The sequence below is a fragment of the Phoxinus phoxinus genome, assembly GCF_949152265.1.
Source record: "Phoxinus phoxinus genome assembly, chromosome: 11".
NCBI lineage: Eukaryota > Metazoa > Chordata > Actinopteri > Cypriniformes > Leuciscidae > Phoxinus > Phoxinus phoxinus.
Window position 1 is genome coordinate 15,858,914 of NC_136886.1, and position 13,437 is coordinate 15,872,350.

The 13,437-nt window shown below is 37.2% G+C and overlaps 1 protein-coding gene across 1 annotated transcript in view; it reads right to left on the reverse strand.

Annotated features, from left to right (window-relative positions):
• The window catches only part of wwc3 (WWC family member 3), a 39,732-nt gene that overhangs the window by 4,267 nt on the left and 22,028 nt on the right, over positions 1–13,437 (reverse strand). The window contains exons 3-12 of the mRNA XM_079628546.1: positions 13,044–13,247; positions 11,770–11,846; positions 9,860–9,939; positions 5,412–5,541; positions 4,756–4,887; positions 4,566–4,639; positions 2,142–2,390; positions 1,253–1,342; positions 735–752; positions 120–655 (exon numbers count right to left, since the gene is read on the reverse strand). Of these exons, the coding sequence (XP_079484672.1) occupies positions 120–655; positions 735–752; positions 1,253–1,342; positions 2,142–2,390; positions 4,566–4,639; positions 4,756–4,887; positions 5,412–5,541; positions 9,860–9,939; positions 11,770–11,846; positions 13,044–13,247 (1,590 nt within the window). The remainder of the gene's footprint in view (positions 1–119; positions 656–734; positions 753–1,252; positions 1,343–2,141; positions 2,391–4,565; positions 4,640–4,755; positions 4,888–5,411; positions 5,542–9,859; positions 9,940–11,769; positions 11,847–13,043; positions 13,248–13,437) is intronic.

The following is a 13,437-nucleotide window of genomic DNA, read 5'->3' on the forward strand; positions in this document are numbered from 1 at the left end:
TGGCCTGACACGAACAATGAACAGTTGTATTTTATTAACTAACGTTAACAAAGATGAATAAATACTGAAACAAATGTATTGCGTCAGTCAGTTGCAATTTCCAGGTAGTTATTCATCACCTGTGGAGTTATGCGTTCCTTGGAGAACTCCGTCTCTATGGCTCTTCCCTTCCAGGAGGTGTGCAGTGGCTGGGATTCCCACTTCCCCTTCCCCAGGAAGAGTAGTGAGCTGCTGGGATTGAGTCTGGTTCCGCAGCCCTCTGCTGGCCACCTCCATGTACTCCTCTGTCATCTGGGCCAGAGGACAGTCCTGGGGGACCGAGTGATAGGGGGTGTCCATGGGGGAGCTGGGAGGGGAGAGCGACGAGAGCGAGGACCGAGAGGAGAGAGAGGTGAGAGACTGCGGCGTGTCGTGCGAACGTTTTGGGCCGAAGGCCGAACCGTCTCTACTGTGGGTCTCCAAGGGGAGAAGGTAGCGGAAAGAAGGGTCCAGAACATCAGAGTTTCCTTCTGTTCGCTCATACTGGGGTAGGCCGTAGATGTCGGTGAAGCTGACGGAGCTGAGAGAACCACGACTGGATGCCAAAGAGCCACGACTGGAGGCTAAAGAGCCACGGCTGCTGCTGGAGGACACTGTCAGATTACTGGCTGATAGGCTGCACACAGAGAGAAATGGTCATTTTGGGTTGATGTGGTTAGACATCCTGTTATTTGTCTTAGTGTTTTTATCATTACCTCTTTTGATTAGGGGTGCTAATTGATAAAAAAAAAGAAAAAGAAAAATCACATCACATGATATGATATGATATGATATATGATATGCTGCTTATTTAAATCAGTAGCCAATAATCACACTGAATATTCTATTCTATTATATCTGCAGAGAAAAAAGCCCAAAGCCTAGATAATAATGTAATACATTATTGTGGCAGATGAAAAAGGCTTTGGAAAAGAGGCTTCAAAAGTCATTGTTTTATATTTTATTGAAAGTAAGAGTATTAGTGGCTTACAGTCTAAATAAATCCATACTTTTAAATTGTTCATTGTAATTATTAAAATAAATAAAAGCATAATAATAAAATGTATATTAATACACACCTGTTAATATTAACACTCACACGGCCAGTTTGACCTTAATTCTCTTATTAATTTTTGTATTATTATTACATACATGTTAAACTGACAGCTTTAGTCTTGATTTCTGACCTCTGAATCAGGTTTGTATGAGGGTGTTCAGGTTGTGTGTGATGTACCTCTTCAGTTGAGAGTGTAGATAGGTGGTGATACGGGTGGCTTCCTCTAGTTGCCTCATGAGTACATTCCTTTTCTCCTGCTGTAATATCCTACAAAACATACACACATTTGATACTGATAATAATACAGATTTGCCACATTCATTGAGTCAGTTTTAACTAACCATTTGATGTCTGCCTGATCTCAACAAACCATAGACTGTAGATCACAAATGCAATGCTATTTGTTCAATTGTTCATTGTGCAAAACTGGAAATGATTTCAGTGCATAGTCTGCCGTATAAGAATTGTTATGCAATTTAAATTTGACCATCATAAGAAAATGCTATTCTACCATTGTATGGCTCCTAATGTGACAAAGAAAACCCATCAATATTCACTACATAACAAAGTAACACGCAAGCGAGGATATGAAAGCTGATATGTATAGTGACGTAATATGACAAAAATACCCCTATATGTCTCAGCTGAGGTCTCAGATATAAGATTCTCATAATTAGCGGATCAGAGCTGGCACAAGCACATCTGCTTTGTTCAGTGGGGAAATAAGGGCACCCTTATTTACGTCTGCAGGCATTTACAAAACTTTTACCGACATATTTTGTTTGAAAGATTTGCTGATAACGAATACATTATTCTACCACCATTTAAGTGGAGGTATATTATGTTTACCTGACATGCTTTTCTTTATTACCATTTTAGTGCAACTTATTATTATTTTTTTGCATGGTTGTAACATGCTTTACTTTGGTCTACAAAACCTGAGATATCCTTGAAAACATTCTGCCAATTAAAAGTGCAACAATCCATTAGAAGTGATCTTCTCTTAGAATACTACATATGTTAAACATCCACATACATGGCTGTGCATTATGAAATAAATTCCAACCTCTGATTGGCCCCCTGACTCTGGACAATCTGGGCTTTCTGCACCTCGTCCCCCAGCCTGCGCTTCTCCTCCTGCAGCTGGAGCAGAGTTTCGGAGGAGTGCTGCTGCTGGCTGAGGAGAGTGATCTCCTGGAGCAGAGCCTCCTTCTCCCGCAGCAGCTGCAGACAGTCCAGATCCCGGTCGGCCTCCGCGCGTCCCGACCAGCTCTCACTGTCCAACTGAGCCAACTGATGCTGAATACTGGACATCCTAGAGAGAGAGAGTGAGAGAGAGAGACAACAGGGGATCATCTTAAGCTTCTGTAAACAGATAAATGCAGACATGATCGAATGATTGTGTTCACTAGGCTACACATACACAACAGTTCCATGATTAATATCACATAAATGCAATACTATTCATCCCACCATTCAAACGTTAGAGTCAGTTAGAGTGAAAAAATAACTTTTATTCAAGGTGAATGCATTAAATTTGATCAAGTGCGACTTTTACATTTTTACAAAAATGTATAATTCAAATAAATGCTGTTCTTTTGAACTTTCTATTCATCAAATAATCCTGAAAATTATTTTTTACCAGGGCTTCTGCAAAATATTAAGCAGCACAACTGGTTTCAACATTGATATAACAATAAGAAGTTTTTCTTGAGCATCAAATCAGCATATTCAAATGATTTCTGAAGGATCACTGAAGACTGGAGAAATGGCCTCTGAAAAATCAGCTTTACCATCACAAGAAAGAAATTACATTTTAAAATGTATTGAAATAAAAACAGTTATTGTAAATTGTAATAATATTAACTGGATTACTGGATTTTTGATCGCATTTTATTTCACAACTGAAAAGAAAGTATTACAATAAATAATAATGGTAAAGAGAAATAATGGCCAGCATGTTATATTGTAAATATCCATGCCTGTGTGTTTGTAAAATGGCTGGCAAACATATTAAAGAGCAGAGAGACACTGCAGCTTTATGTTTGGCATGAGAAACTGTGTTTCTGCACTTTGGAGGTCAGATATTGTGACTCAGTCAGAGAGCATGCAAGTTTCCACAGCTTTCTTCTTCTCTCAGCTCACTCTCTTTTCCCCGTTCCCCCCTGCTTTCTCTCTCTGTCTCTCTCTGATGTCATACCTGGCACTCAGTGGCCAACTCTGTTGCTATGGAAACATGCATCTTGTAAAGACGTTTGCATGGAGCCACTGCTATAACACAGAAGCCAAAAACTACAGCACCAGTTCCTCCTAAAATAAAGAGGAGCTTCCAAATGCAATGTAGGCCACATCAATCCACCACTCAACTTTTTACACAAACCGCTAAAATCTACAGTGAAGTAGTAGCAATATTATTACACAGCAAATCCAGACAGGGTTTCCCTTAAAGGCAGAGGATGAGGCACAGGATCATACTCTTGGGAAATCACAGGCTGGATGAAAAGCAGTTCCAAGTCAAAAAACTTCTGCTCCTTGAAATCACATGACTGAAATCAGGTGTGATACTACTTTCAAAGTGATTTGACTTAACATATTTGCATAGTAGACGAAAAATTGTTGGAAATTCTAATATTAACATGGGAACCCGCCCCATGCATATCTAGGAACCAGAATATCATATAAAGGTGGGGATTTTACGTCTTTTGACGCATTCCATCGTCATTCATGATGCATTCCATATTATATCATCAAATCAAAAACATTGATTTTTTAAAATTATGTTGAAATCACACTTGCTGAGTCCCAAATTAACCAATTTGTACTATTCTCTAAAAGTATGAACTGTTTTTGTGAAGAAAGAGTACTTCATGCTGAGATCTCTCCTTATGTGTTTGCATAATGATGCAATTAAATGTTTATGTCCAAACTTATCTTTATAAAAGTTCACAATGTTGTTGCAGATGAAGTATAATATGTATAGCATTCAATAAATATTTTTTTCATCAGGCTAGATACTGATTATTAATCACTCAAACCTCTTAACAGTCTGTCTCACACATCCACCATGTTTGTAGTTTTTAAACACTTTGTGATTGTAGTTCTAATCAAATCCTCATCCAATGAGCAATGGGTTGTGGGTAATATTAGTGTGCATGGATCTGTAATTAGAAATCTAGCTGGAAATAGTAGACCGTCCGGGTACCTTTGGAATACTCATTTCAACATTACGATTTGGGACACACTCATTCTAATTTGGAATATTTAGGACGGATACTATGCTAATTGGGACACAGTGACTGACATCTTAATTCATATATAAATCGCATATACAAACTTTTAACAAGGTTTATAGGTTATTCTGAAAAATCTATATTTAGGAAATCTCTATAGAGAAAATTAATGGGATTTTATTTTACTTCCAGCAACCGACTGTTTTTACATGCTTGTTGCCAATAACAGTTATGCAGTGCATTTTTGCAAATCTCCTTACTTTTTTTTAGCCTCTTCATACTGCCAATTGAGTTTGACTCTGTCTGCAAGCAGTGGTGGCTCCTGGGTGCCAAACTGTAAGAGATTATTGAGCATATATGACTTTAATTATATTTCTGTAATGACACAAAATCATACTGTCAAACGTAAAACAATTGAAACTTCAGTTGCAAAACAAAACCCAGACAAACCTCTCCCATCAGATCAGTCTGGCATCCAGAGTCTGTGTATTGTTGTACACCACAGGAGTTACCCAGGGTTTCTGCATTGTTGGCCACCTCATTAATGGAGTCACAGAAGTTCAGCGTCAGCTTGGCCAGGCTCTATGCACAACAAAAAAATAACAAATTAAAGTGATATTCATAACAGAAATCCCCAGTAATCAGTTATGACCACAAGATGGCAGCACCTCTTAAAATAAAAGATATTTGAGAGGAGGTTGAAGGTGTTCAAATGAATGATAAATTAGGATATGAATGTCTATTCAGTATGTATTGGTGCATTCAGTAGACAGGAACTATATAGAATTAATTTAGTCAAATCGAATTGCTGTTTGCAGTGCATTTTATACCTCAATACATAGACAATTATGTGAGTGCATCAGGATTTTCAATGAGAAAGAAAATTGAGGGCAGGACTTGATTTTATCCATTAGGGATTGAGAAAAGTGGGTGTTACACCCCAGAAAAGAGCTGAACTGAAAGAGTTTGCTTAAACAACACTGTAATGATGTGTTTCCACAATCCACAGTTCTACATATTTTGTTAACCAAGTATAAACATATTTAAAAATGTTTCCTCTTTCAAAGGAAAAATCTATGAAGATGATGGATTAGTGTCAATCTGACCTGGATGAGGTCCTGCCTCTCCTTCTCGCCGGTGCTGATGGCCTTTTTAATGCTGCGGAGCTCGCTGAAGATGGCCTGTGCTTCATCTAGTTTGTAGTTGGTCTGACTGCTGGACATCTTCCGGTCAATTCTGCTCAACACAACACACAAGTGAACAAACCATCAGCCATGTGGTTCATCTTCTGAGATTAATTGCTATTGAGGTACTGGGAGTAAACAAAAGAATAGCATAGAAAATACAAACATTCAGGTTTCTTTCCTACACACAATAAATACACTAAGCACTGGGCGTATGCCATCATTTCCTCTGTCTGGGTGTAAATGCAGCCCAGATTCATCTTAATGTAGATTGACATTGTGTTCCATTCTCCGTGGCCGTGCACAGACTGCGCAAGGATGTGCATGTTCATAAATATCTAAATATGGTTTAAAGATTCCTACACTCTTAGTGCTGCTCAACTAATTATAAAGAGTTAAACTAGCAATGACATCAGAGTTTATTTACGCCAAACAGGGTGTTACTCTACCAGAGCCAAGCCAACATCACTGCTCCACACAAAGCTAATACACCGTCATCTTTAGTCATACAGTATGAGAACGTTGAAGAGAGAGGGGAAAAAAAATCTATTGCTCTTGAAAGGAAAACGTGAGATGGCAGCTGTAGATGTGAGCTTAGATTTATTAAAACTTGCCTTGCTGACCTGTCTAACAGACTGGTTAACCATTTAGCCATGTTGGAATAATATTGTTTTAACTTAAACCAGCTTCTGGTCTCAAAGGCATAATAATTAGGCGAGTGAAACTGGAGAGCACTGCACTAAAACCCTCCCGTCGGGGAATGTCTGCCTTCTAAAGTACCAAAGCACTGTGGGATATATATCCTCCAGAGTGTAATGCCTGAAATGTTGGGCATAGAGACAGGATGCCATTCTAGAAACAGAAACAACCAGCTAAACTAGCTTTAAAAAAAAACGTGTAAAAATGCCTTTCATCAAATTGAACAGGAAAGCATTAAGAAATGTTTTGTTTCTCAATATACTATTACATACAGCAAAAAAACGATAACATCTTAAGCCGTCATACAGATCATAATGGAAATTAAAATGTATTAAATTAACTATATGATTCTCAAGTTGCCGAATTTGATGGTTCTAATCACAGGAGTGGTGGAGAGATTGTGTAAAGCATGTCTTTAACATCAGCATGTCTCTGGCGTGGCGCCTGAGCTCCTGCCATAGGCCACTTCCTGCAGGCCACCCTCCTCCAACAGCAGGTACTGTCAGCTCGCCTGCCCTGCCTCTTCCTCTCCTCCTCTCCACACAAGCAGGGCTTTGTTTCCCCCCTTCAAACCACCAACCTTTCACAGCCCTGCCTGACCAGGACTCGAGTCTGCCAGGCTACTACGGACATCTACCCACCCTTTCCACCCCAATATCACAGCGCACGACTGCCAGGTGACACAGAACAGACATGTCGCCGCCTGCTAGTTTTTTAAAACGTAGAAAGTGAAAAGGACAGGGGGAGGGAGTGACCTTAAGACCATTCAAATTTAAGTTTTTCTATAGATATATGAACAAATTTCTTATAATGTGTATTAAATCAAGATGTGCCATGCAAGCCTGCAAATATGTGTGCAGGTGTTGAGGACGCAGACGAGGACGAGGAGAAAGAGAGCAAAAGTTTTTCTAGTTTGTAGTCTTCTCTCAAATTTAGCTTGAATAGAGCTGAAATCGTGATACTTAGACCTCGTTGTCCCTCCACTGACGATAATCATTCCATAATATATAAATACCCTACCTACTGGTCAAAAGTTTGGGACAGTTAGATTTTTTTATGTTTTTGAAAGTAGTATCTTGTGCTCACCAAGGGTACATATATTTGATTTTTTTTATATATATACAATAACACATTAAAAATAACAAATAAAATTACAATTAAAAAGTAATATAGTGCTGTTATAATTTAAAACAACGGTTTTCTATTTTAATATATTTAAAAATTGTATTTATTCAGCCTTATTATTCCAGTCTTCAGTGTCTCATGATCCTTCAGAAATCATTCTAAGATGCTGATTTGGTGCTCAAGAAACATTTCTTAACATAATATTTTTGTGGAAACTGTAATACCTTTTTCAGTATTCTGTGATGAATAAAAAGTTACAAGGAGCAGCATTTATCTCAAATATAACTCTTTTGTAACACTACAAATGTCTTTACTGTCACAAAGTATTAATTTCTTTCTTTCTTTTTTTAAAGTCTTACTGACCCCAAAAAATATATCCTGCATATTTACCATATATGTATTATATATAAACAGCAAAGCTTTGATGCGACTTCTACAGTAGAGTGACTGCTGTTAGACACTAGCAACATATCTCAAAATATTCAACTGAACATTAGACTGACATCAAATAAAAAGTAAAATGACAGTAAGAAATTACAGAGGTCCCAAGGCTCTGACAACTCGTGTCAAGAGGGAGATTCCATTTTCTTACAGCGCGGAGTAAAGAGTTAATCTTGCTATTCTGGGACCAAGTAGAGTTGTGTTCTATCTAAGAGATAAGGGCCCTCACTGGGATGCAGGAAGCAGGGAGGAATTTGCTGCCAGATATCTCTTGTGTTTTTCAAAATGCTTTCAAGCACTTTTTGCCCCCTCCTCATCTCTTCCCACCCCTCCTCTCGCTCGCTCTACTCCGGACTCTCACTCTTTCTCTGCTTATTGAGCTTTTCCTGCCTTGGCAACCCACAGTCAACTGGTGCATCCTCTTCCTGAGGTGGAGTCTCCTTTTCCAGACATACACACAAAGCTTTTTTTGTTGGTTTAGGTAAAATTCCCCACAAATATTCCCGGATCACTTTAAATAAATAAAAATCTAAACACTACACTACAATCTTGTAAACACTACAAAAAAAGCCAACAAACAGCTTCACTGCAATTCAAAACACAGCATCCAAACAACTATTCTATTTTGTATATTTTAGCACTGAAAGCAGTATGAGAAAAGTATGTTTAATCTGACATTTGCAGAGCAGGTTAACTCATTTAGATTTTTTTTAAGAGCTTGGTATCTGGTAACTGTTTGGTTTGCTGCTCCACTGAACTGAATAATAGTCAAATTAGGGCTGAAATTAGCCCTGAATGCACTAGCTAGCTATGCTAAGTATAAGGACGGCCTTGTCTAAATGAAGAACTCTTTCTACCTGACAAAATATTACTAGAGTGCTAGCCAAACAGCTATTGATGTCTCTCACACGGAGTAGGGTTTGTTTTAAACCTCTAACTCAAATTCAACTTCAGAAATCAATTTTACCAAAATGTTAAGCATATGACTCCATTCGAACTTTGTTTTGTAGCCAATTCATTACCCACATTAATATCCATAACTTTTAAAATAAAAGATTGGCCTCCCATTGTGCTACAATAAAATGCTTACTATTCAAAATGTAACCAACAGCTATGATGTCTTGTACAATATTCGCATGTCGGATAAAAAAAAACGAGAAGCTTTGAACCAAAGCATGAAACCTAAAGTTACTGACCCCAAACGGTCAGTATGGTAGTGTATATAGTGTATGGTAGTGTATATAAAACCAAATGGTAGTGTATATAATGGTAGTGTATATAAAACCAAATAAGAACATGGTCTGCTTCATGTAATTTCAAGTAATTTTGTTGCTGCAAACATAATGTCCTCATTTCGACACAGTTTGTTGTTGCTGCAAACATAATGTCCTCATTTCGACACAGTTTGAGACACAGGTGATTTGAACAATAGAAAAGACTGATTGACTTGATCATATGCTGTCTTATTTGATGTACCCGTCCAAAAACCAAACCTTGTAGACACTTTAAAAAAAAGTTTCAGTTAAAAGACAACTACTCAAACAGAGATACACACACAAACAGAAACATGAATAAACAGGAAACATAAGACAAAGTGTGTTGGGGGGGGGTTGGGATAATGACAGTTTTTGACAGGGTGGGGTCATGTATCGTTAATCACGAAAAAGGGCAGGGAGGAATAATACAATTTAATGCTAGATTTTTATATGTTTTACAATTTAAAATGTGATGGTGTGCTATAGTGTTTAGAATGATTTAGAGTGATTCGCTATGAGATTGCTGGGCTGTTCTTGTTGGTTAAGTAGTTTCTTACTGTTCCAAAGTCAAAAGAGTAAGTCTCTATGGCATTCTTGTCCCTTTTACCCTTTTAGTTGTCATCTACCAGACAAAAAACTGATAGAACACCTCTCCCCAAAGAGCTGGTGCCGAACATATAGTATGCCGAAATTAAATACTTAAAAGACTAACTCCTAACCTCATGTAGTAGTAATAGCAGGCCTAATAGTGATGCTTGCCATAACAAACACCAGTAATAAATGCACTTAATCCACCCATGCTTTGTGTGTATAAGTACGTGAGGAAGGGTTTAATTCAGTTGAACTCACTCCTGTAGGGTCTCCACTCCCATTTCCTTGTACTGCAGCTCCTGTCTCATCTGAGCCAGCTCCTGTTTGAGTCTAGAAAGCTGTGGACACAAGAGCCACTCGGTCAATATACATCAAAACACACAGTGGGATTTCCCTCAGAGAAACCATCGCAAAAAAAAAAAAAACGTTGAGTCATCAGCAGAGACATGTCTAATGGTTCCCGACCCGCCCAACATACACAGGAACTTAAAACGACCTTAAACACACACAGCACAGCCCTCTGAAAACCACAATGGAGGAATGTAGGGTTATTTAATATACAGCAAAAAACACCCAGATAAGTAGGGAACAGGCCATGGAAGACCATATATGACATAATATAGAGCCCATTTAGTACAAAACGGTTTTTACACTTTCTGTTCAATGTTAAAAGTATTAAAGAAACAGTTCATAAATTATGTTCTTATAATTTTCTCTGACTTGTGTCCTTGTTTCATAAAACAAAAACAAAACTTTACATAGTTCTTTTCCATACAATGCCTGTCAAACCCCAAAAAACAGCAAAAACAGATCGTAAAAGCAGCCCATGTGCAAATTTCTTTCCTATATAGACTACCGTTCAGAAGTTTGGGGTCAGAACGATTGTATTTAAAGCAATTAATACGTAATAAGATGCATTATTGATCAAAATCAACAGCAAAGACATTTATTATAATACAAAAGATGTTCTGTTCTTTGAACTTTCTATTCATCAAAGATTTATGGAAAAAAAATTACAAAAATATTAAGAAGCACAACCGTTTTCAACTGTGATACTCATAAGGAATATGCAAAACTGTTACCCAACCATAGCAGTGGGTGTTTACTTCCAAATCTTGAATGCGGCACATCAAGTGTTTTAAAGAGAGGGTCAAAAACAGGATAAAAATTAGCATATTAAATTATGATCATGTCATGTCAATGTCAAAATATTGATAACATTATAAGTGGACCTTAGAGAACATTATAAAATAAATAAATAAACAGTTTTCAACGTTAATGATGATAAGAAATGTTTCTTAAATACCAAATTAGGATATTAGAATGATTAAGATCATGTGACACTGAAGACGAGTAATGGCTGCTAAAAATGCAGCTTTGCATCACAGGAATAAATTATGTTTTCAAATATATTATATAAAATGTAATTTTAAAATGTAATAAAATAGAAAATAGTTATTTTAAATTGTAATACATTTCACATTATATATATATAAATATTTTTCTTCTTTTTCGCTCTCAAATAAACACAGACTTGGTAAAGCATAAGCATAAGATTTTCAAAAAATGATACTACCTCCAAACTTCTGAACAGCAAGTTTGCTTCTAAAACAAACAACAGCTTTGAGTATGGAATATAATACAAAATTGTGTTAAATGAAAGATCTCCCCCTCTGTAAAATATCTAAAACATAATTTTTGCATTTGAACTACTGTGCTATGTTCAGTTATGGCACATGCGATAATTGAACCTGAAGCGGCATTATAAAAACTAGCTGCATAAATAGTCTTCTCCATTTCTCCTAAATTTCAATGGAAAACGCATGTTTTGGAACAAGACAAGACATGAGAAAATAATGACTTTTAAATTCTAATGTCTGGGTGAACTATTCCTTTAGTATGACAGATGTAGTCAAGATTTAGAGCAAGAGTTCATCATCCACAGATTTTCTGACACAATGACTCTTCCTGTAGTATAGCACTAATCTAGAGAGGCCCAACAAGCTCTAAGCCAGAGAAACACAGCAGTGAACCCAAACCTAGGCCTCTTCTTCCTAAAGGTACCCACCTCCCCTCAACACACATATACAAACACGGCACATGAGGGGCCCAGCACCTCCCCTTGGGCCTGACGTATGAGGCATTGTTCTCAGAGGATAATGACTTACCCGCTCACGCCTACAGGCGATTTCCGCTTTGATTTGGTCAGGGTCATATTTTGCATTTGAAGAGGAACCAGAGTGAGCTATAAGAGAGAAAGAGGAGTCAAAAAGTCACAATCACATTATGCTCATGTGTAGCCAGGGATTGAACCTTGTATGACGCATATAAACGACACATAGTACAAAAGAATCTAAACTATTTTAATCTTAAGATAAGAAATGAGAACACTTAAATAAATGTACCATAATTGTACCATGTTTTATTATATATATATTTGTTTTATTTGATGTACTTAGTACCATGTAAATACTTTGGTGCATGTCACCCAGTGCCATATAGTAAAGCGGCATGAAATTTCATGATATTCTGATATTAATGGTATCATTGCATGAGTTTTTGTTGTAAAAGCTGTTGTAAAATGTGCATACAAATTGAAGAAAAAAAGAAAGATACAAGTGATGAATTAACTGCTTTAATTTGGTCATGGTCATATTTTGCATTTGAAGAATTAAGAAGATTCATAGAGTAATTCATATAATCAATTGATGAGCATACTTAAAAATGTTTTATTTAAATTTATTTTGATAGTTTTTGGGGGCATAAAGTAGACATTGTGAGGGTGAAGCAATTATTCTTGTATCATAATGGGGGGGGGGGGGGGTCATTAAAATAATACAATTCTGGAAAAGAAAACCTTATTCAACAGTTTGGCAAAATCTTATATTATTTTTACTTAGAAAAAAAACTGTTTACAAAACAGCTTCTTAAATTCTCTTAATAATGTTAGTATACTATGATCTTAATAATACTAATCCTAATAATAATCTTAATATGAGGATTAACATTAATAATATACCAATATATTATTAATAATAATAATGTTTATACCAATAATAATAATACATTTGATATTTTATCATATAAATGTTTTTTAAACGATGTCCATTTTATTGTAAGTGATGGATTTGAAAAAAAAAAAGTAAAGAGATGTTTCAGCAAAAGGAAGTAAGAGCAGAACTGATGAAGGGTGGCAGGAAAGGGAGGGGAAAGTGAAGGAAAAAGAAGGGGTGTGCTGGACTAGAGGAAGGGAGGAGGCCATGAATGTACAAGTGAGGAAAGGAATAAGATTTCAGCCAATGAGTGACACTGAAGTAAGCCTGGAGTAAAAATGACTTCATTGAAACTTCACACAATATGACTAATCGGTTGGCGCAATTTTAGATGGCTGAATCAGCAGTGTGTGTGATGTGATTAAAGTGAGATGTGATGCGTGTCTCACAGCTGGTGATGGAACGGTTGTCATCCTGAGTGAGCTGGTTGAAGAGTTGCATCTCTTGCTGTGCCAGCTCGAGTCTTTGCTGTTTGATCTGATACATCTCTTTCTTGGCATTGAGAGCCTCCTGCGCCACCACCAGGTACTCCTTTAACATGCGCTCCTGCTCCTGACGCCATTGTGTGCGAGGGTTCTCGATCTGGGTCGTCTCTGGGGGAGAGAAACATCAAAACCACAGCGTTAAAGCCATCATCCAGGAGATTACTTGATAAACCATAAACAACAATAGCATTACTCTTGACACCAAATATAGTATCCCAATTCACGGACGGACGGACGGACGGAATGGATGGGATGGATGGGCACTGATAACCAATTACAGCCTTGCCATCATTAAATT